The sequence below is a fragment of the Drosophila nasuta genome, chromosome 3, assembly GCF_023558535.2.
Source record: "Drosophila nasuta strain 15112-1781.00 chromosome 3, ASM2355853v1, whole genome shotgun sequence".
Classification (NCBI taxonomy): domain Eukaryota; kingdom Metazoa; phylum Arthropoda; class Insecta; order Diptera; family Drosophilidae; genus Drosophila; species Drosophila nasuta.
In genome coordinates this window covers 48,059,777-48,081,727 of record NC_083457.1, presented here as the reverse complement: position 1 = coordinate 48,081,727, position 21,951 = coordinate 48,059,777, and the positions used below count along the sequence as shown (strand labels likewise).

The window sequence follows — 21,951 nt, the reverse complement described above, 5'->3', positions numbered from 1 at the left end:
CTGTTAAGCCAGCAAGCGGCTTGCCCGCCTGTTAGCCTAACAGCCAGTACTCCGCCTATGTTAAGCTGACTCCTCGACAAAGTGTTAGAAAACACCAACATAATGCTAAAGCAACAAAACTAGCACAGCAGAAAATACAAACAATAGCATAGCCGGTTTTCAATATAATATGTTAAATAATAAGCAAAGCACTCTTAGGCGGTTAACGTATTAATGACTATTTTATTGTATGCAAATACTAACAGGTTATTTTGGTTTCAATTCCATTTGTATGAAGAAAATACGGATACCCCCTCGATTTAAGGTCGTATTATTGTATTTCTAGATAAACAATTATGTAGATACAGGATACTGGAATGATGTTATAAACGTGCTTTCTAGATTTTTAACAAAGCACCAAGAGCTTCTTAGAACTACGCGCCTGTTTGAAAATATTTTTGCGAGTTTCTGTTATTGGTATATCTCATGACGTCAAAATGTCTATTTCGGAATTATTGCTTTTGGTCACACTACGACAAGTGAAACAGCTTTCGGAAGAAAAAACAAAAGAATAACAAACCAAAATATTGAGTGTTTAATTTAAATAAATATCCAATTAACGCTACATAAGGAGAACAACAAACAATGGGCGCTGCATTGGGCCTTTGTTCGGCGGCACAGGTGCGTTGATTGCAATCAAATTCGATATGTGAAAAACATATTGCGCATATGGCAAACAACTGCAGCAGCATCTAAATCGATTTTCACAGTGCCTGTTAAATTTCGTTAGCCAAACAGTGCTGCCAGAATTTTAGAAGAAACGGCTAAAAATGTATATGTTGAAAATTCTTAAAAAGGGCTATTCTCACATTTGTTTAAACTTTAAAGCTTAATGATAAAGACAAAAGTAACATATTATCTTAAGTAATTTTAAAGATAAAAAGTTCATCTTATCATTTGATATTTATAATCCTCCCAAAAGTAACATATTATCTTAAGTAATTTTAAAGATAAAAAGTTCATCTTATCATTTGATATTTATAATCCCTAAATAGGTATTGTATTTAAAGCAATCTTAATTCTTTGTTTGTGGTTAAATGTGCTTTTTTTTTAAATTTTATTTCACAAGTTTTTTTCTGTTGTCTTTACTTTAATTATTAGAGTGTAATAGCACAAAAGCGTATAAACATCTAAGATAAATTGGAAATTCGTGAAATTTCTGGCTTCAAAACTTAAAAAAAGGCTAGATTTAGCAAACAAAGGACAGAACTGTTAAGGGAAAATACCATATTAAATAGCTATCAAGTTTTTACCTTTATATAAACAAAGTACTGTGTATACTAATTAATATCTTAGATTTCGTCTAATTTAATATACCCCTGCTTTTATGTTTAGTAATTAATATTTTTGTTTTTGCAGTGTGCCTTGTGCTGCACGGGAACGGCGGCAAGCATGTGCTGCTCCGCTTGCCCCACCTGCAAGAACTCTTCCTCTTCGCGCTTCATGTACGCCTTCATGCTGTTGATAGGCACTGTGCTAGGCGCCATTGCACTGTCGCCTGGACTGCAGGACACTTTAAAGAAGCTTCCATTTTGCGTAAATTCCACATCAACGTATTCGGCGAAGGCACTTGGCGGCCTCTCGGGAGGCTCACTCCAAGTGGACTGCGAGTTCGCCTTGGGTTACATGGCTGTGTATCGTTTATGCTTTGGACTTGCCTGTTTCTTCACCTTGATGGCTTTAATAATGTTGGGGGTGAAGAGTTCACGTGATCCTCGATCTCATATACAAAACGAGTTTTGGCCATTGAAATTCTTGATCTGCTTTGGTGCCTCGATTGCCGCGATCTTCATTCCGGATGGTTCCTTTGGACCGGCCATGATGTGGGTGGGTCTCATCGGTGGATTGGCCTTTATCTTGGTGCAGCTGGTCATCATTGTGGACTTTGCGCACAGCGTTGCCGAAAACTGGATTGGTAAGAATTCAATAATTGTGACTACATTAAATGCTATTGCTATTAAGTGTGATGAAAAGTGGCAGTTAAATGTACATTAGTCTTTAATTTAAAACATTTAATAGTTTAGCAAACACATTGAACCACAATTGTGACTGTTAAATGCTAATCTGCAAGCTTTTAAATCCAAAATAGTGCCAAAACTTTTTTGATTTTAATTGCATATTGCATATAGTTATATAGAGATACTTGCAGTTGTTGTTGCAGTTAAACGCACATTAGCCATGAAGTTAAACCATTTATCAGCTAAGCAGACAAATTGTACGACCTTTGAGACTGTTAAATGTTAATCTCCAAGCTTTTAAAACTAAAATATTCCCTAAATTATTTTTATTTTAAATGAACATTGCACATAAATGCACCATTTGTTGTATAAGACATTTATTGGCACTAATTTGTAAAACTTTTGCTTTGTATTTCTTGCAGAGAATGCTGAGAACAATCGTGGCTACTATTATGCCTTGGCTGGCGTCACTTTGCTGGGTTACATCGCTTCCCTCACAGGCATCACACTGCTCTACATCTACTTTACCACAGTAATTAAACGAGTTTGCTAATTGCTTTAATTCCTTTAATTGATTTAATGCTTTATCTCTTTGCAGTCGAGTGGCTGTGGCATCAACAAGTTCTTCATCTCCATCAATTTGATCTTCTGTCTGATCATCAGCGTGCTCTCGGTGCTGCCAGCAGTGCAGGAGCGTCTTCCTCACTCGGGATTACTCCAAAGTTCGCTGGTTACTCTTTACACTGTCTACTTGACCTGGTCCGCTGTGGCCAACAATCCGGGTTCGCATTGAATTTTGATATTTAAATTAAGTACTTTGTTAACTTGTATCATATTTATAGAGAGGGCTTGCAATCCTGGCATGTTTGGGGTGATTGAAAATGTGACCACAACTTTGGCGCCGCCTACACACAAATCGAAGGTTACTTTTGATACGACCAACATCATTGGCCTCGTTGTTTGGCTGCTTTGCATACTCTACAATTGCTTTAGCTCCGCCGTGGAAGTCTCGAAGATCAATCATGACAGCAGCGAAAAGCGTGGTAGGTTTCAATTCAATTTTTGAGCAGCAGCAGCATCACTTGTCATGCACCTGGCCACAGTTTCATTCTCACAAAATTCCACACACCAAGCTTTTCATTTACGCTATACAAAATACAATGAGCTAACAATGACTAACACCATTTAATTTCTCTATATTTTTTTCTCGCTATATTTTTTTGCTTTTACTTAACACTTTTTTCCACTAACCAAACTAACGTTAAATTGCTGTTCAACCTTTTGGTTATGGTTATTTTAACGAAACTGTGTACAATTTGCCCGACAACATCTGCCCTTCTGTCCTGCCACTAATCCCAGTTTTAACAGAAGCTCTATCAGACACAGAGACGGGCAACGTCGAGGGCGGAGGCAAGAAGGAAACGGACAATGAAACCGAAGGCGTCTCCTACAACTGGACTGCATTCCACACTGTGCTTGTTTGTGGTAAGTAAATTGAAGAGTTGAAGTCGTTTAGATTCATTATTAATTCAGGTTTAAATGAGTTTGGTTCATGGCTAAGAAAAGGGTTTGTTTTGTTGCTAAGATTTTTTAAAGCTGTAAAGATTTGGTTTTAAACCTTGCTGCACTTTAATCAACTATATTGTTGGGTATTGAAAAATGGAAAGAGAAACTATTTTAAGTTCTTAAGTATGGTTAATTCTCTGATTCATATGTCATTAGTTAAAGTGAAAAAACCTTAACAAAAATACTTTTTTATTTTAAGTAAAGATGAATCTTATAGCTCTTGATTAGCACTTTAATTAGAGCTAATAATGTTATAAGGTATTTAAAAAAAGTATTTAATTCGTATGCGAAAAAAAAATTAGCGAAGTTATATATTTTTTGTAAGACTGGAAAAGTTCCTAAGTCAATCTAAGCTTTAAATACTATATTTATTGAGAGCTATAATAATAATCTTTACTTATTTTTAAAATGGTTTCAGTTTATGTATTTTTCATTGCAAATAGTGACGCACAAATTCCTACAGAGAATTATTCTTCTATATATTATTTATTTATTAAATGAAACCTAGTATCTAAAAGAACCTTTAATAGAAAAGAGAGTACTGGCTGCTGGGGCGTTATACTATCATTTAATATTTATCATTTGATATATGTTAAAATTTTTGGAAATATAATTTTTAGCTAGCATATTTATCCGATATTGGACTTGCAATAGTTCCTTACTTATTATAGAAGGAAGCTGTTGTATTTGAACTTTTAGAAAATAATTTTAGAGAATAGAACTAATAAGATTTTCATTATTTTAACAGTTCAGTTCAGTGACAAACTAGAATCTAACCTCTAAACCGCATTGAATGTTGTCTTTTACTAAATGAGTACTACTTCTACAGCTTCCCTTTACGTGATGATGACGCTGACCAATTGGTACAAACCCAACTCGGACATTGCGCTGTTCAACACCAACGAGGCATCGATGTGGGTAAAGATCGTGTCCAGCTGGTTGGGCATCTTCATCTACGGCTGGAGTTTGGTTGCACCCATTGTGCTCTCCAATCGCGACTTTAGCTAAGCAGCGAGCGTATTATAAACTTACCAAAATATCAACATATATATATTATACTTATAATTAATCGATGGAGGGAGCGTGTTTAAAATGCGGACAGTGAATGCCAAAATGAAATGGAGCGGTGCTTAAAAGCGAAGGCTTTGGATTTTGCCATGGTTTACAAACAAGAAATATTCTCAACAAAAATATTATACATTATAAATTTATTAACAATACGTATTGTAATAACTACGATCAAAAAATTGTCGTCAAATGTCTTTCCTCCAATTAAATAAAACGTAGTCAGAGTTGTTGCACTCGTGTCGACTCCACTTGCGTCGCCTTTTTCATGCACTCCTCGAGCCGCTCGAGTACCACAGCTTTGCCAAGGATTTCCATCATTTCCGCCACGCCAGGACCTTCTTGAAGGCCACTCAAAGCGCCACGCAGCGTTTTCATCAGCGTTGGAAATTTGATTGTCTTGGATTTGGCAAAGTTCTTTAAAGTGTCGTTCAGCTGATCCTTTTCAAACTGCTTCAAGTCTTGCAATTGCAGCATCAGCTGCTGCAGCTGTTCTGCAGTTAAATCCTTGAGCTCAAACTGATTGGGTTTGACCCAGAGGAAGCTCAGCTTGCTGCTGGTCAAGTCCTGAATCAAAGTCAAACGTTGCGCCGCCCAATTGAGCACGTCCACAATATGTGACTCAGCGAGATCCAAATGGGAGCTGAGGGAAGAAGTTAATAATGAGTTAAAGCTGAAGGTGCACTTGATGATAAACTTACTGCGTAGAATATGTCTGCTTGACCAGCTGCTGGACATGCTTAACCAGCTGCTCACGTGATTGTTGCGTAGTTAAACTTTGCTTGATCTCTAGCTGATTGTAATCGTTGAGCAGCTGTGCATTAAGGCGACTGGGATGCGAGTTCACGAGCTCCAAGCGAAACTCCTTAGCCAGCTCAGGCAAGGAAAGCAGCTGCAGTTTGGCATGAGCACGATGCTCAAAGCCGCCGCCTGCGGAGCTGATGTAGTTCATCAGCGCTGTGGGAAAGTAGCCGCGTTCCCGAAACTGCGCAATGCCAATGTCACCTTGACGCTTGCTCAACTTTGTGCCATCAGCATTAACCAGTAAAGGCAGATGACCAAACTGCGGTGGCTGCCAGCCAAATGCGCTAAAGAAATAGATATAAAATCAGTTAAGGGAATGACATTAATTAAACCACTTCCTCACTTGTAGAGCAGCAGATGCTTTGTGGTGGAGATTTGCCACTCGACGCCGCGTAGCACATGTGTTATGCCCATGTGGTGATCGTCCACCACGTTGGCCAAATGGTATGTGGGAAACTGATCGCTTTTCATTATCACAGGATCTCCTTCTGTTTCACTCACATTGTGCTGCACGCTGCCATAGATGAGATCCTGCAGAGGCGTCTCGTGTGATGTTAGTTTGAAGCGTATGCAGTGTGGCGTCTGCTTGGCCAGCAGTGGCTGCAGTTGCTCCTCTGTGAGATGGCGACACTTGTTGTCGTAGCGCGGCACTTGACGAGTGCGCAGCGCCTCCTTGCGTAACAATTCCAGACGGCGTTCGGTGCAGAAACAGCGATAGGCGCTGCCATTGGCCAACAGGCGTGTCACTGCATCGCTAGAACAGAGGAGAAATATTTAAACTGGACTTCCCTATCTAAAACTCAACTCCTACTCACCTGTAAAGATGCGTGCGTTGACTTTGTATATAAGGTCCATGTTCTCCACCGCAGTCCGGTCCCTCATCTATTTCAATGCCTGCCCAGCGCAAGTCTTCGATCAGTCTTTCGCTTGCACCGGGCACCAGGCGTGTTTGATCCGTATCCTCGATGCGTAGCAGGAATTTGCCGCCCGCATGCCGGGCAAATAAATAATTGTACAGCGCTGTGCGCAAGCCGCCAAGATGCAGCTGCCCAGTGGGGCTGGGAGCGAAGCGAACACGCACTTCACTATGGTGGCGACGTTGGATGGCACATAAGCACTGCCTCAACAGTGTGGTGCGTTGCACATTTAGCATTTTCAGTTAAAACAACGGAAATGAGCAATACCAAAAGTTTGTTTACGTTTAGTTAGTTGATGCTATCTTAATTTGACCGGATGGCAACGCTGAAGTGAGTACCTAATAAGCGAGTACAACAAGTCCTCTTGTGAAATGAAATTAACTAGATTTTTAAGCAACCTTATGAGGTTTTATAAGAATTTAAAACTATTTTTATTTATAAACAAAATTCTTTATTGTATATTGTTTATAAATTTATGGTGTCCAGTTGCAATTTTGCCGAAACCGCTGTTGAACAGCCTCAAACAGCTGATGGTGTTGCCAGACCGCATACTGCGTACCACGCATGCAGTTCTCTTCCTCTTTCGACGGCCAACGATTTCACATAGCCTGCAACAGAAGCATTCGAATAATCATTATCAAAATGGTTGGAACCACTTTAAGCGCTGAGCAAAAGAAACAGCTCATTACGCGCAACCTGCAGGAGACGCTGGGCGAAGATAAACTCAACAAGGTGCTGCAGGAGCGCGATCTGAAAATCTACTGGGGCACAGCAACAACAGGCAAACCACATGTCGCCTACTTTGTGCCCATGTCCAAGATTGCCGACTTCCTCAAGGCTGGCTGTGAGGTGACCATTCTGTTTGCCGATCTGCATGCCTATCTGGATAACATGAAGGCACCATGGTCGCTGTTGGAGCTGCGCACACAGTATTACGAGCAGGTGATCAAAGCCATGTTGAGTTCCATTGGAGTGCCCCTGGACAAGCTGAAGTTTGTCAAGGGCAGCGACTACCAGTTGTCCAAGGAGTACACACTCGATGTCTACAAACTCAGCTCGCTGGTGACTATTCACGATGCCAAGAAAGCAGGCGCCGAAGTCGTTAAGCAGGTGGAATATCCGCTGCTCTCGGGTTTGTTGTACCCAGGATTGCAGGGCTTGGATGAGGAGTACCTGAAGGTGGATGCACAGTTCGGTGGCGTGGATCAGCGCAAGATCTTCACGTTCTCCGAGAAGTATTTGCCACAGTTGGGCTACGAGAAACGCATTCACTTTATGAATCCCATGGGTAAGTCATCAAAAGGCATTTCACAACTTTGCATCTCACCAGCTTTCATTTCCAGTACCCGGCTTGGCGGGTGGCAAGATGTCTTCGTCGGAGGAGGACTCTAAAATCGATCTGCTCGATTCGCCCGCAAATGTCAAGAAGAAGCTGAAGAAGGCGTTCTGTGAACCCGGAAACATTGCTGACAATGGTCTGCTCTCCTTTGTGAAGCATGTGCTCTTCTCGCTCTTCAAGGAAGGCGAAGGCTTTGAGATCAATCGTCCAGCTGACAACGGTGGTGATGCCACATTCCTTAAGTACGAGGAACTGGAGCAATACTATGCAGACAACAAACTGCATCCTGGCGATCTGAAGGCAGCTGTGGAGAAGTACATCAATCGTTTGCTTGATCCCATTCGTAAGGCATTCGAGACGCCTGAGTTACAGTGAGTTATGAAAGAAGATTAATAGAAATATTGACTAATTAATTGCCTTGCTAGAAAACTGACTGCCGCTGCTTATCCGCCACCAGCCAAGGTGAAAGCAAATGCGCCAGCTGCTGCTGCTGCTGCTGGTGATGAAGATGCGCCACATCGACTGGACATACGTGTGGGCAAAGTGCTTGAGGTGTCGCGCCATCCCGATGCAGATACTCTCTATGTGCTGAAAATTGATTTGGCGGAGGCGCAACCTCGCACCATCATCAGCGGTCTGGTGAAGTTTGTCACCGTGGAGGAGCTGGATCAGCGTCTGGTCGCTGTGCTCTGCAATCTGAAGCCTTCCAAGATGCGTGGCATCCTATCCGAGGGCATGGTGTTGTGCACATCCAAGTGGGTTACGATTTGTATATGTTATAAGTACCTATTTAATTGGTAATTTACTTTGCAGTGCTGATCACACCGTTGTAGAGCCCATTGTGGTGCCATCGAAGGCTGCTGCAGGCAGTCGTCTGGCCTTTGAAGGCTACAGCGGCACACCCGATGAGCAGCTGAATCCCAAGAAGAAGGTGTGGGAGAAACTGTCTGTCGATTTGAAAACTAATGCCGATGGAGTCGCCGTCTGGAAGAACAACTTTTTGCTGACTACGGATGGAGAGCAGCTAACCAGCAAATTGGCCAATTGCGCGATTAAATAAACCAGAATGTCCAGTCCACACCTGAGCCCTTGTAATACTTATAAACACACATAAATAAGCCGACAGTTCACACGCAGCGAAATGCATTTTTATATAATACTGCTTTTTATTGTGTATTTTTGAAATATGAATGAAAAGTTAATTAAAGCTATTTAATTGAAGTGTACAATTTGAATTTGCAAAACAAGTTGGTTTAACACATTTAATTTAATTGTTTCATGTATTGAAATATTGCAGCTATTTGAATGAGTACAATTAGACTTCCTTAAACGAGTACAATTTGAATTTCCTCAACGAGTACTTTTTGTGCGCACAACGATGCCAGTTGGCAGCACCACACAGCTGATTGAGCTTTCGCAGCTGATGTTGTAAACTACTCGTTGCAGTTATCGATAACAGCAAGTCGATTGCACGCATGTTGTTTAAAAAGTGTTTTGGCAACAAGTAATAAAGTTAAAATTAAACGTATAAAATGCCCGTTGTGGACGCGGGAGACCTAGCGCTGCTGCAGGCGAAACAGCAACAGGTGCGCAACATCTGTATATTGGCGCACGTGGATCATGGGAAGACTACGCTGGCGGATTCCCTCGTGGCCAGCAATGGCATCATTTCACAACGCATGGCTGGTTTGTTATTGTTGTTGTTGCTGCGACGCATTTCGTGTTTATATGAAATACTTTAATTTTAGGCAAGCTGCGATATATGGACAGTCGGCAGGATGAACAGGAACGTGGAATCACAATGAAAAGCAGCAGCATTTCGCTTTATTATCAGGACAACAAGAATGCTGATTATTTGATCAATTTGATTGATTCCCCTGGCCATGTGGACTTCTCCAGCGAAGTTTCCACTGCGGTTCGACTTTGTGATGGTGCCATTGTCGTTGTGGACGTCGTAGAAGGCGTTGGACCCCAGACACGCGCCTGTTTAAAGCAAATCTACGAGGAGCAGTTGAAACCTGTGCTGCTGCTCAATAAACTGGATCGTTTGATACTGGAGAAACAACTGACACCACTGGATGCATACTTTCATTTGACTCAAGTGCTGGAGCAAGTCAATGCAGTGCTGGGCAGCATCTTTGCCTCTGATGTGCTGGCCAAGGAGGACATCAATGCCAAGGATAACTACGAATCAGCGTTGGAGCAAGTGGATGACTCGGAGCTGTATTTCTCACCAGCTGCTGGCAATGTAGTCTTCTGCTCCGCCTATGATGGCTGGGCTTTTGCCGTTGGTGACTTTGCTGCCACATACGCCGAGCGTCTGGAAATGAAACGCGAGGAACTGGAGCAAGTGCTCTGGGGTGATTACTACTACAACAGCAAGAAGAAGGCGGCCATGCCGGGAGCCCAGGAGAAGGCGAAGAAGCCCATGTTTGTGCAGTTTGTGCTGGAGAACATTTGGAGCTTGTATGATATTATTGCCATACGCAAGGATAAGGATAAACTGCCGCTGATTGCCGAGAAGCTGGGACTTAAATTGGCTGCACGAGATTTGCGTGTTACCGATCCCAAGCTGCAGATTAAAACAGTCCTGGGTCAGTGGTTGCCCATTGATCGCAGCGTGCTCGAGATGGTGGTGCGTCATGTACCACCGCCGCATCTCATCAGCGAGGAGCGTGCTCAGCGTTTGTTGTATCCAGCGAATGTGGAATTAAACACGCTGCCAGCTGCAACGCTGGAGTTAAAGGAGAGCTTTAAGAGCTGCAATGCGAGCAGCGAGAATGTGATTGCCTTTGTGTCCAAGATGACGCCAGTGCACGTCTCGCAGCTGCCACAGAATCGTCCCAAGCGACTGACGGATCAGGAGCTGCAGCAGCGACGCGACGAAGTTCGACGTCGCATCGAAGAGCGCAAACAGCAGAGCGAACAGACAACGCTCGACAAGCTGACGGAAGGTGTGGAGCAGCTAAGCACAAAAGCGGACAAAGTGGAGGAGACCCCGGAGGACACGCAAGCGGAGCCTATAGTCGAGGCACCGGAGTACGAGTTCGTTGCCTTTGCACGCGTCTTTAGCGGCACCTTGCGTCGTGGCATGCAACTGTATAATCTAACGCCCAAGCATGATCCGCGCCAGCCTGCGCATCGTGTGGCCGAGACTGCGCCCTATGCCACCAAGGTGACTGTGGGCGATCTCTACATGTTCATGGGAGGCGAACTTCAGCTGCTGGATGAAGTGCCAGCTGGCAATATTGTCGGAATTGGTGGCTTGGAAGCGCACATTGTCAAAACGGCCACGTTGAGCAGCACCTTGGATTGCACCTCATTCAGTGAGTTGAGCATTATGGCCACGCCCATCTTGCGGGTGGCCATTGAGCCAGTGCAGCCACAGGATATGCCTAAGCTGGTTAAGGGACTCAAACTGCTCAACCAAGCGGATGCATGTGTTCAGGTATCTGTAGCACCAACAGGAGAACATGTTATTACCACCTTGGGTGAAGTACATGTGGAGAAATGTGTGCACGATTTGGAACAGAGCTATGCCAAGATCAAAGTAAACGTCTCCAAGCCAATCGTGTCGTTTAGGGAAACAATTGTGCCCGATGCCACTGTGGATATGGTCAACGAAGCAATTGTGAAGACAGCTGACGATAAGGATATTACCAAGAAGATTGCTGTCCAGCAGACGCTCAACAAACTGGGCACATTGCGAGTGCTTGCTGTGCCACTCCCACAGGCGGCAGTGGAGCTGCTTGAGCAGCATGCCAACGTCTTCAAGGTGAGCATTCAAAAATAGTATTCTAAAGTTCGCAATTAATACTTTTGCTCTTTCAGGAACTGGCTGCCACCCAGCGTAATACTTTATTATCAGAGAAGTTTAGCACCTTGCTGACTACAATTAAAAATCAACTGTCTACTGCACTTGAAGATTTACAACTACATGGTCTGAGCAACCTAACCAGCTCTGAGCTTGTGCAGCGCATTTGGGCGCTGGGACCACGCAACTGTGGCACAAACATTCTACTTAATCTTAGCGACTATGAACAGCCGGACTTTTGGTCCACACAAACCAAGAGTTCAGACACAGATGTGAGGAATGCGAACGATGCTCGACGAGATTTCAATAGCTCGCTGGTGAATGGTTTTCAGCTCACAACCGGCGCTGGCCCACTGTGTGAGGAACCCATGCAGGGCGTCTGCTTTGCGGTTCTCGAGTGGTCAGTGCAGTCGGAGGGCGAGGATCTCAACGCACGTGGATTTGGGCCTTTCTCAGGTGTGTTTGATATAATTACTTTAATTATTTAGAAGTATTTAAAAGTATTTTCTTATAGGACAAGTTTTGACGGCGGCCAAGGAGGTTTGTCGGCAGGCTTTTCAGAATCAAGCACAGCGTCTGGTGACGCCCATGTACAGCTGTAATATTGTTGTTAATGCCGAAATGTTGGGTAAGTTTTTACAACTTAAATATCAATTGGCATAAATCTGATTTAGTGACTTATTTTTGACTGAATGATAAATGTACAGATAGCTCTTACTCAAGAGGCTGTCATTTTTTCGAAAGATAGTTTACAAAATTTTATCATGTTCCACTCCAAGTACCTCAAATCCAATTAGCTCAAGTAGGACCATTTCTTACAAAGCGACACTTATATTGAGTGAAACTTTTCTTTAAACAGAAATAGTTATTGCTAGGAAAACTTTTTTTTAAGTACTTCAATTTCTTTATTAATTTGTTCAAAGCGTTAATAATATTGGGTTAAATGTGACTTACTGATTTCCTGACTGAATTAGTAAATCCCAAACGGTAACAGCTGGATGACTATAGTTTTTAAAATCAACTAGGAAAATGTTTTGAAATCGGACATTTATATAAGTTAAATAAAAATGTTTACGTTCGCGTAATATTGGGAAAAACTTTCTTTCAAAAAAGTGTTTTTTTTTCTATTGTATAAAAATTTTTAAGCATATAAATCTCTCTTAAATTGATCAAAGTTTTGTCCAAAATAAAGATAATAATAATATACCAAAAGGCATTTTCGGTATTTGCAGTAAAACATTCCCCACATAAAAAACTTCATTGCAATTGCATTTAGTATTTATTTAACTAAAATGTATAAATAATTTTTTATTACATTTGCATTTCGAATTCGCCGTAAACAGCAAGAAATTCATGAATTGTTTTTTCAATTTCAAATTAGGGATTTCACTTTGATAATTTTTTGTATTGTTGGTTTCTTGATTTATTTAACTACTAGTAAATGCAGCTTAAGTCTAACATAAATAAGCAACTAAATATATTTTCGTTTTCTTCAATAATTTAAATAATTGTTGTCTGCGAATTTCTTGGAACTAAACTAAATATTGTTGTTTTGTCGTGTTTCAATATGTATATAAATATGTTATTAAATTGAGGCCATGCTTGAGTTACATGCAAAACAAATTAATTAAACAATTAGTGTGGGCGGGACGTGGGCGCGTAATTGTTTAATTAATTCGTAATTGTTTCAATAAATAGAAAATACGTACGAGTATTATGTTTAAATTAAAAAGAGACGATCCAACTTGAAGATCGGAAAATGCCATTTCAAATGCTTAATGCTTAAGGGTGTCTTAATACCTAAATTGTAAGTACGTTACGTTACGCGACGTGATGCGACGCTACGTTACGTAACGTAAAACCGCCTCTCACGTAGTCGTAGTTGATCTCGCTAATCGAGACTCGTAATTCATGCGATCTTCATTTTTGCTTCAGTCACAGTGCGTTTGTTATTCATTTTTTTTTTGCCGAAAATTTTCGTGTTTTGCTTTTCAAAATTTTGTGCTAGAAAAAATTTAACTACTCTAGTTCCGAACCTAATCCCAGACAATAGTCTGTTGGAACTCCAGCACACGATCCCAGGGAAACTCGGGCTCAAAGTCATCCAATGCCGCATCCAAGGCGCGCTTCACTCGGCTCGAGTCGGGCAACGTCGTCAGCTCCGCCGGCGATTCGCTCAGCTCCGAATTGAGGTTGGAGTCCGCTTGGAGTGTGGTGCGTGCCTCCAGCTCATCGCTGGCCTGTGTGCTGCTGCTGGGCGTCTGTCCATCACGCTCCTCGGCTGCGGCTTCAATTGGCGGCGCCTCGCCGCGTCGTTCGTTGTTGCGTCCGTAGTTGCTGCCGGGGAAACCGCTTAGGGTGAATTGATCTGGTCGGAAGTTGGGTGAACTATGCGTGTTGTGTGTGCTCTCTGGACGATTCAAATACTGATAGGAGCTGCTGCCGCCGCCGTTCGCAAACGATTGATCCTGTGGCTGATAGTTGGCACTGATGGCCGAGCTGCCCACTTGGCTTCCACTAGAGCCGCCTCCATAGATCGGACGCACATAGGTATCCTTCTGAGCACCCAGACCTCCGCCATTTACACTCGGACGATAGAAGGGCTTTTGCAGCTGGTAGCGCTTGGGAGGCTGTGCGCTAGGTTTGCGCACCGAGTAGCCAGGTTTGACGCACATCATGCCAAAGACACGGATTCCGGGAACGCTGGCATATGTGGGTTGATCATGGGCCATGGGTCCCTCTGTGAAGTTCAGGCGAGGAATTAAGAAATGCTTGTATTAGAATTAGAAAACTTTCGTACTTACCCATTTTGAAGTGATCGGGACAGCGACAGATGACGAGATAGTGCGATTTGCCAGTGCGTGTGTTTTGCAGCGCCAACAGCGACCAATCCTTGGGGGAGCGGCATTCGCGCATTTCTGTGGTCGCCTCGCAGGTTTTAGCCAGCGTAATTGCCTGTTGATTAGCCAGAGTATTTAATATGTGTAGCCAGCCGTCTAGACTGCACTAATAGCTAGTGTTGGAAGTGCAGCTAAGTGCTGCATGCCGCTGGGCAGCCAATTAGACATTCACTTGATGGTGGCGGCATTGCCCCTGGGCATCAAAGAAAGTTGCGCCGCGACCTTAGTCTAGCTTCACATATTGAATGGCTGGCTACCGCCCCGACTGACTGATTGTCTAACTACCTCATTGAACTGCCTTAGTTTAGCTGCCTCCGGGACTTACCGTCTCATAGAATTGCTCCCTTTCTCCTTGCCTTAAGAGCCTGCCTAGCTTCTAGGCTGACTGGCTGACTGGCCTGCGCGTCAAACTGACTGAGTATAGCTACTTTGTCTGCCTCTCGGTATTGATCTCTGGCTCCTTGTCTGAGTACCTCCCCGGTTGTCTGACTATTTGAGTGACTGTCTGACTACCTCAGTGACTGCGCCTCGAACCAACTTAGTCTAGCTGCCTCCTAGTCTGATTTTCTCTAAGAATCCATTCCTAACTCCTTGGCTTATGGTCTGAATACCTCCCAGGCTGCTGTCTAACTCCTCGTCTAGATGCTTTGCCTCTTGCTCTTGTCTGAATACCTCCCAGGCTGACTCTTTCATTATCCCTGAGTGCTTACTGCCCATTTGATTATTGTTCCGTCTGTCTTACTGACACGAGCCTCCTCTCTAATACTATCTCTATGACTGACTCCCGGGACTACCTCTCAATAGTCCCAGCTTTTCCTCTCTAACCCTGACGTGCTTCCAAACTCTCGCTATTGTCTAGCTGGCTATCATTGATCGTTGGGGCAAATTGAAAGTTAACATGCAACGGGCGAGCGGCAGACTTGACTCGGACAAGTAGCTGTCACTTACACCAAAGCCTAGGGCGTTGATGGCTGCTCTAGCGGGGAGAGGGGGATTGCAACTAGGCGGGGGAAGGGGGTGTGTTTGTGCCACATTAGCTAAGCTCATGATCCCGCTTGCCGTGTTTTCGGTGATCGCCTTTCAATTGCTCTGACATGATTGTCCTTTAACAGATTTTCGTGTTTTGCCGCAGTAGCAAAAGCAGCAACAGCAACTGTTGCAAGTGGCTGTGGCAAGTTGTTGCCTGGTGTTTGCCGCTGTCAATAATTTGATTGACTTGCGGCGCTCTTTGCATGTTGCCCCGGCATTTCCTTTCGCCCGCTCAAGTTGTTACTCTCTTCTTGTTGTTGTTGCTGCCACAATTGGCTGCCATTCAGGTTAATGTGGCCAGCTCTCTGTGTTGCACAGTTGCCGGTTGCCAGTCGGTTAGCTTCGTTTTCCCAGTTGCTGTGCCAGTTTTTCTAGCTTCTCACTCTCTCCTAGTCCCGTTCCCGTTCCCGCTCTCTTTCTCTTGACACTCGTCGAGTGTTTTTCTAACGTTTAAACGCATTTTCATAATTTGCTCTCTGGTACAGTTCCGGCAAGATATCGAGACAACAAGTGTGGCATTCAACGGTACTCTCTTGTACAATTATGCATCACATACGTGCCTCTCCACCACTCTCTCCCCCCTTTCGCCCACGCTACTTGTTGCACCTGTCGACCATTAAACTATTAAAATTGTGCTTTATTATTTAATTCACATGATGTTTTCCTTTTTGATGTTGGCCAGCCAGTCAGCTACTAGAGGCAGCACTTATAACTCAATTAACTGCTCCGTCAACTAATTGACGACGTGAGTTAGCCACACACACACTCTCAGGGAGTAGTAGGGTGGGTGGTGAGAGGAGTAGAGACACTTGGAGTAGTGCCAGCACTGTAGGAAGTATCCTTCTAGGAAATCTTGTTTGGCAATCTAAACAGTTACCAGCTGGGATCGCTCGCTGGTCGTGCTCAGACAGAAGATCTATCATTGGATACCAATTACTTTGATATGAATTGCAATGCACTGGGAAAACACGTTGCACTGGGAAAATCGAATTAAATTCCATACGCTCAGTGTTCTTCCTTTTTTTTTATTTTTATTAAGTTTGGTTTGATGATTTTCCGAAATTGATGCAATAATCTTCTTTTATTATCTTTTGATTATCTTTTACTATTATATTTATTGCTGCATAGTTTATAGTTTTTCATGCTGATTTTGATTGCAACTTTATTGATTTCAAATTGCATTCTGTGTAAGCAGTTGATTTATTAATGAAATCAATCTAACCTCGAAGTCAAGCTCAGTTTCATGCTATGAAATTTGCACCGGATGAGCTTTTTCTAATATAGTAATGACTTCCTCTAGATCTTAATAAATTTGTATTCATTTGAAATTAAAATTTAAAAATGTTTGTAAATTTTACCACCTGTTTCTAATTAAACCCTTTGAAGGCTTCCTAAACAAACCTTATTAAAAAGCGAAGAACAAATTAATTAAAAATTAATTAATCCAAAATTTGAATTCAATGTATAACATAACTAATAAAATATGTTCTACTAAAACTAACTAATTGTCAGTTTTTTTTGTAGGATATTATAGCATACCCTATAATAAAAAGTCTGTTCCCAATTACAATTGAAATAGTGTCATCTCTAATTCTGTATGTCTAATTTTAAAATTAATATTTGAAAAACTTAAAATTTCTGTAGAACTTTTTTCTAAATTGTATTAAATGAATGTTAATTTCAATTTCTTATTTAAAAATGATTATCCTAGGAATGAAACTCAAAGTTTTTTTCTACCATCAATATCAATTCAATCCTTCCTCTTTGTAAACCTCAAGTTCAACTCTCCCTTCACTTAGCTGCCTTGTTAATTCAATTCCCTTTTGCAGACAAATCAGTTGCAGTTGTCGCTCATTCATTTCGCTAAGTGTACTTTGGCAGTTTGGCTTTGGATCGCACGCCCCCTACTGTTAGATGTCAGATTGTAGAACTGATCTTGACTTACCTTCTTCTTATTATCACCGACCAATTTGGTGGTGTGCTGATCATCCTCGTTGAGACTCGCCGAACAGGGATCACGATATCTGCGAAAGAAACCAAGGAAACAGGAAAAAGACAGATTGGGTTTAGTGTTTAGCAGCTGTCTTGCTGAATGTCTGTCTGTCTGTCTCTCTGACTGTATCTAACTGAAGGTCTGTCTGTCTGCTCAGTTGGATGCTCACCTTGATGGACAGGCGCACAGTGGTTGGGTGTAGTTGAGACGCACATATACCGCATTGCAGACCTGTTGTATGGCGCATTCGGGCAGCAGATAGATGTGTTGATTGTGCGGATAATAATGATATTTGGTGGGTTTCGCTGTCGCCGTCTTCTGCAAATAGAGTTAGAACAAAATCAGATATCAGTTTGCTGTCGTGATTGATGTGGCAAAGGGAACTTGTAATTAAACTAAGTATTCTTTTTTTATTGCTGTTGCAATTGCAGTTGCATCACCCGTTGCGTGGGCTTGAGGCATCATCAACCACAAACTTCAAGTTGCAACTGGCGATTCCGTCGCGCTTGTCAGTTGCAAATATTTGCCTCGCTTTGAGCTTGTTTGTCTCCTCCTCTCGTTGGCTCTCCATGAGCCGTCTAAGTGTGGCCAACGCACATATTTGTTTTGCCTGCCTCACTGCCTGTATGTGTGTGTGTCTGTGTTTGTTGCTCTTGGCAAGTGCGAAATTGACGCTCAGTTGCAGACGTAACTAAACAGTCATCTCTTTTTTTTTTAATAATAGTGGACAAGGTCCAGGCTCAAATTGAAAACGGTTAAACGCAATAAAGGCACAAAGCACAGAACGTCAGAGGCTGCAACTTCAACTTCAGCTCACAAGCTGAAGCTCTGCATTCAAAATAGACTTGCAGCAGGTTAATGGCAAACGAGACCCTCACATAATGCCACAAATTGCATGACTGCACTCGCCTCTTGCCTTCTCTTGCTTTGCTGGCAGCGGAAGCAAGGGCAACAAAAAATGAAAAGTTATTAAGAAATTGATGCAATAGAGTTGGGGAAGCATCAGCAGCACGTGTGTTTGTAGCACACACACTCTACACACTCTCTTACTTAGTCTTACTCTAAAGTCTTGGCTTACTTCTTACTCTTTGCTATTTGCTATTTGCTTGGCAATTTGTGCGAAAGGCGAACCACAATCGCAGTTGCAGTCCCATCCCAATCCCAATCCCAACCCAATTGCATCGCCCCGTCACTTCCTTTCCATAAATGCCAACCATTTCCCAGCCATTGCCAACTTTTCCTTGCCATCCAGCAAAACTTTCTAAATGTATTCCCCATTTACCCAAACACACATACATACATTCATAGTTCCTTCTTCTCTTCTCTATTTTTGTTGTCATCATCAACATTTCAATGGCCTTTTGCGCACTTTTGTTTAGCTATTTAAATGTTTTCAAAAGTACTTTTGCATCCCGTCTTTTTTTTTTTTCCATTTGCAATGAGCAAGTTTTATTTTGCGCCCTTTACGCTTGGCAGCAGCTATCACTAACAAATTAAATAAATAATCACTGGGTTCGTGTATGCGTGCAAAAGAATTCAACAAACTGCAGTTGCACTCGGCAAGAGTTAAGCTGCAATTAATTGAGCAATTTAATTATAAACAAAAGAGCAGCAAGAGAATTCCCCATCTGCTGTTGCTATTGAAGTCTTGTTACTTTTTAATGATGTGGATAAGTTGCTTGAGAAAATTTATTAAGTGAATGTTTTTCAATTATAATGCTTTGGAATTATTCGACGAATGTTTTTGATTTTTGTTGAGTTCGTAAAGAAATGTACTAAGTGAATATTATTCGACGAATGCTTTTAAATTTTATTACTTTTTGAGAAAATAAATAATTCAACATTTTGACATGACATTGCAAATTTGTTAAGTATTAAAGACTGCTACATTTTAATAACATCAAGATTCGTTTTAAAGATGTATAAGTTGAATGAGATACACTTCTTTTAAAAAAGTTGCACATGCGACCAAAAATACATAGTTTGCCATACATTTTTACATGCATTGTTGCAAAGTTTATTTTCTTATATTATTTTCCTTAATAAAGCTTAAGAAAACACAGACTGTAGTCAAAATAGCCAAAAATAAAAATAAGAGGCTTCAATACTGAGCAATTTAGTGAAGTTTTTGAACTCCATAAATATTGTTTTTAACATAGGCTTTGTTAAATTTATTTATTTTGAATAATAGGTAATTAGATTGTTTTCGCTTAGGGAAAGTTTAAGAAAATACAGACTGCAGTCAAAATAAAAATATAATTTCTTTGAATAGCCAAAAATAGAAATAGAGTATGGGCTTGAATACTGTGATTTTTAGTGAAGCTTATGATTGCAATATAAATATTTTATGTGTAGGCTTTTTTCAAAATATTTTTCTTTCGTAATTGCTAATAAATTTTATTGTATGGAGGGAAACTCCCAAAATTATATATTATTTGTCAGACATTTTTTTTTTACGAAAATACGGGCTGCAGTCTTAAATACTTTGAGTTTTAAACAAATTTTTAAATTCTATAAATATTATTTATAGGCCCCGAACACTAAGTGATTGAGTATTCGCTTAAATTTTCAAATGCGACAAATATTTTGTATAAGCCCAAAAGCTAAGAGATTGAGTATGCGCTTAAATTCTTTTAAATTTAGTGAAATTATCGAATTATTTAAATATTTTTATAGGCTTTTTCTAAGGCTTTGTTATTTATATTTTTCTTTCATAATTAAGATTTCTTAATTTGAGGAAACTATCAAAAAGTGTCCCCAAAATAAAAGAATTAAATCTGCAACAAGCAGAAGATACTTTTAATTCAATTAAAAGTGCAATTGCAAAAAGTTTCATTATAATGAAAACTTTCGTTGCCAGCAGTTTAATCCCCAAATCGATTGTTTAGTCGACTGCTTAGCTAAAAGCATCACATTTGAAACTGTTTAACATTGCTCATACGCCATGTTAGCTGTCATTGTCAAGCTGTTGGCGAACTCTTGGTCGAAGTCGACGTCGCAGTCGCGTCAAGTCAACTTAACTTTAGTGAAGTTGAAGTCAAGTCAACTCTCACTCAGTTTGTTACCAATTTTCTTTACTAATTGTAGCCTTGTTGCAGCTTGTTGTAGCTCCTTGCTACTTAGCACATAATTGAAGTTAACTTCTTGAGAGCGACGGACGGATGGAGGGACGGAGAGACGAGTGTTTAGGCTCTTGTTGTGCAGCTCTTCACCCAGAAAAGAGCGCTTCCCATGCCAATCATTTGCATTTGGTTTGGCTGTGTTTTGTGTCTTGTGTCTTGTGTTGCATCTCCATGTTGCAAGCTCTTCCTTTAGTCTGTTCGCTGTTGCCAGTGATTTACACTGGCTGGCATTATTATTGAGTTTGAGTCGGGGTCTTTTTTTTTTTCTTTTTTTGTTGTAGCTGGCTGGAGTCAGCTGTTTGTCGCATCTGTTCAAATGTGCAACTGTCGCCTCATCGCATTGTTCCACCGAGAGTTGCGCTTTGCTAACTGTCTAGCTTTGCCCCTCTTTGACTGTCTGTCTGTCTGTCCGTCTGTCTGTCGGACTGTCTGCCTGTCTCTTTCACTTTGGCTAAGTACATTTTTAAATATTTACCATGTTGTTGGACAAGCGAACTGCCAACTGGGCAGCCATACAGCCAGCCATATGGGAGCATCGGGCGGGGGTGGGGGGAAGCTGCCTTAACTAGGCTTTAGTTCAAGGAATTTTCCACGAATTGCAAATTAAAGCGTCGCGTCCGTCTTTTTTTTTTGTGTAGCTTTCTTGTCGTTCGACATGGTACAGGTTAAAGTTCAGGCAGTGGCAGTTAGCCCTTTCCCTTCCCCCCCGATTCTCTTCCGCTTCCACTCTCCCTGTCTCTTCCTCCTCTTCCTTCTCCGCTTCTTCCGCTTCACTCTTGCTCTTGGCCTATCTTGGCCCACCCAGTTGCCCACACTCGAAAATCGTGTTTCTCTCTCTCAGCAACAGCAGCGGCTACCTTTCCGTTTTGTTGTTGATTTTGTTGCTGTTGTTGTTGTTGTTGTTGTTGTTGCAGAGTCGAGTGTCGAGCGCGTCTCGCCTCATGAAGTGGCACGACCTTATGTTGCATTGCCCGTTGATGCTTTTCGAGTGCCATGAATTGCGTTTTGATTGAAAAGAAAGTGACATTTCCGCTGATTTCTTTGCCGCGTTGTTGCAAGTTCTATTGCTGCTGCCTCTGCCTCTGCCTCTGTCTCTGTCTCTGTCTCTAGTTGTTGCACTTGCATTTGCTGCCGTTGTTGTTTGATTTGGCACAGCAAAAAAATTTTGCTTTTATACAGTCGGAAAGTTTTCGGACTCAATGTTTGCTTAGTTCTGCCTGCTTCTTGGTTTCTTGTATGCTTCACGTGCAGCTTTTCAAATGAAGTGTCAATTATACTGATGTTTGCCAAAAAAACAACTTTCGACAGCTAATTCTTGGCAACTTGCAACATGTGTCGAGTGTGTTTTTGTGTGTGGTGGCAATTGTGTGGATAACACATGCATAATAAAGCAAAAGGCAAAGAA

At 41.8% G+C, this 21,951-nt stretch overlaps 5 protein-coding genes across 7 annotated transcripts in view; 3 read left to right on the top strand and 2 right to left on the bottom strand.

Moving 5' to 3' along the window:
• Positions 1 to 497: 497 nt before the first annotated feature.
• Positions 498 to 4,879, top strand: LOC132790658 (serine incorporator 1). Of its 3 annotated transcripts, none has more exons than XM_060799285.1 (7): positions 498 to 660; positions 1,399 to 1,954; positions 2,420 to 2,529; positions 2,596 to 2,779; positions 2,840 to 3,040; positions 3,378 to 3,482; positions 4,393 to 4,879. In XM_060799285.1, the coding sequence occupies exons 1-7, from the start codon at positions 625 to 627 to the stop codon at positions 4,569 to 4,571; spliced, it is 1,371 nt and encodes a 456-aa protein (XP_060655268.1). In that variant the 5' UTR covers positions 498 to 624; the 3' UTR covers positions 4,572 to 4,879. The 3 variants fall into 3 exon arrangements, with proteins under 3 accessions (XP_060655268.1, XP_060655267.1, XP_060655266.1); XM_060799284.1 differs by having other exon boundaries at positions 3,366 to 3,482; XM_060799283.1 differs by having other exon boundaries at positions 3,357 to 3,482.
• On the bottom strand, positions 4,725 to 6,720 carry LOC132790657 (probable glutamate--tRNA ligase, mitochondrial). The gene is made up of 4 exons (XM_060799282.1): positions 6,248 to 6,720; positions 5,776 to 6,186; positions 5,330 to 5,716; positions 4,725 to 5,271 (listed from the first exon to the last, which is right to left on the bottom strand). The coding sequence occupies exons 1-4, from the start codon at positions 6,583 to 6,585 to the stop codon at positions 4,851 to 4,853; spliced, it is 1,557 nt and encodes a 518-aa protein (XP_060655265.1). The 5' UTR covers positions 6,586 to 6,720; the 3' UTR covers positions 4,725 to 4,850.
• A 162-nt stretch (positions 6,721 to 6,882) lies between these two features.
• Positions 6,883 to 8,922, top strand: LOC132790656 (tyrosine--tRNA ligase, cytoplasmic). Its single transcript, XM_060799281.1, has 4 exons — positions 6,883 to 7,637; positions 7,693 to 8,059; positions 8,114 to 8,443; positions 8,502 to 8,922. The coding sequence occupies exons 1-4, from the start codon at positions 6,914 to 6,916 to the stop codon at positions 8,746 to 8,748; spliced, it is 1,668 nt and encodes a 555-aa protein (XP_060655264.1). The 5' UTR covers positions 6,883 to 6,913; the 3' UTR covers positions 8,749 to 8,922.
• Positions 8,923 to 9,129: 207 nt separating this feature from the next.
• LOC132793977 (elongation factor-like GTPase 1) overlaps positions 9,130 to 21,951 on the top strand; it is a 90,650-nt gene continuing 77,828 nt past the window's right edge. Inside the window, exons 1-4 of the mRNA XM_060804169.1 lie at positions 9,130 to 9,374; positions 9,437 to 11,463; positions 11,520 to 11,958; positions 12,017 to 12,130. Coding sequence (XP_060660152.1) covers positions 9,221 to 9,374; positions 9,437 to 11,463; positions 11,520 to 11,958; positions 12,017 to 12,130 — 2,734 coding nt within the window. The 5' untranslated portion in view covers positions 9,130 to 9,220. The remainder of the gene's footprint in view (positions 9,375 to 9,436; positions 11,464 to 11,519; positions 11,959 to 12,016; positions 12,131 to 21,951) is intronic.
• Positions 12,799 to 21,951, bottom strand: part of LOC132792778 (uncharacterized) — a 49,503-nt gene continuing 40,350 nt past the window's right edge. Inside the window, exons 3-6 of the mRNA XM_060802254.1 lie at positions 17,594 to 17,742; positions 17,377 to 17,455; positions 14,307 to 14,457; positions 12,799 to 14,242 (exon numbers count right to left, since the gene is read on the bottom strand). Of these exons, the coding sequence (XP_060658237.1) occupies positions 13,539 to 14,242; positions 14,307 to 14,457; positions 17,377 to 17,455; positions 17,594 to 17,742 (1,083 nt within the window). The 3' untranslated portion in view covers positions 12,799 to 13,538. The remainder of the gene's footprint in view (positions 14,243 to 14,306; positions 14,458 to 17,376; positions 17,456 to 17,593; positions 17,743 to 21,951) is intronic.

What these genes read in the sequence shown, in the direction of transcription:
- LOC132790658 (XM_060799283.1), top strand. Translation starts at nt 625, where the DNA reads ATGGGCGCTGCATTGGGCCTTTGTTCGGCGGCACAG. An exon ending in CGTTGCCGAAAACTGGATTG is followed by an intron (nt 1,955 to 2,419) that starts GTAAGAATTCAA and finishes TATTTCTTGCAG; the next exon opens with AGAATGCTGAGAACAATCGT. An exon ending in TCTACATCTACTTTACCACA is followed by an intron (nt 2,530 to 2,595) that starts GTAATTAAACGA and finishes ATCTCTTTGCAG; the next exon opens with TCGAGTGGCTGTGGCATCAA.
- LOC132790657 (XM_060799282.1), bottom strand. Translation starts at nt 6,585, where the DNA reads ATGCTAAATGTGCAACGCACCACACTGTTGAGGCAGTGCTTATGTGCC. An exon ending in CAACGCACGCATCTTTACAG is followed by an intron (nt 6,187 to 6,247) that starts GTGAGTAGGAGT and finishes CCTCTGTTCTAG; the next exon opens with CGATGCAGTGACACGCCTGT. An exon ending in AAGCAGACATATTCTACGCA is followed by an intron (nt 5,272 to 5,329) that starts GTAAGTTTATCA and finishes TTCTTCCCTCAG; the next exon opens with CTCCCATTTGGATCTCGCTG.
- LOC132790656 (XM_060799281.1), top strand. Translation starts at nt 6,914, where the DNA reads ATGCAGTTCTCTTCCTCTTTCGACGGCCAACGATTTCACATAGCCTGC. An exon ending in TCACTTTATGAATCCCATGG is followed by an intron (nt 7,638 to 7,692) that starts GTAAGTCATCAA and finishes TTTCATTTCCAG; the next exon opens with TACCCGGCTTGGCGGGTGGC. An exon ending in TTCGAGACGCCTGAGTTACA is followed by an intron (nt 8,060 to 8,113) that starts GTGAGTTATGAA and finishes TTGCCTTGCTAG; the next exon opens with AAAACTGACTGCCGCTGCTT.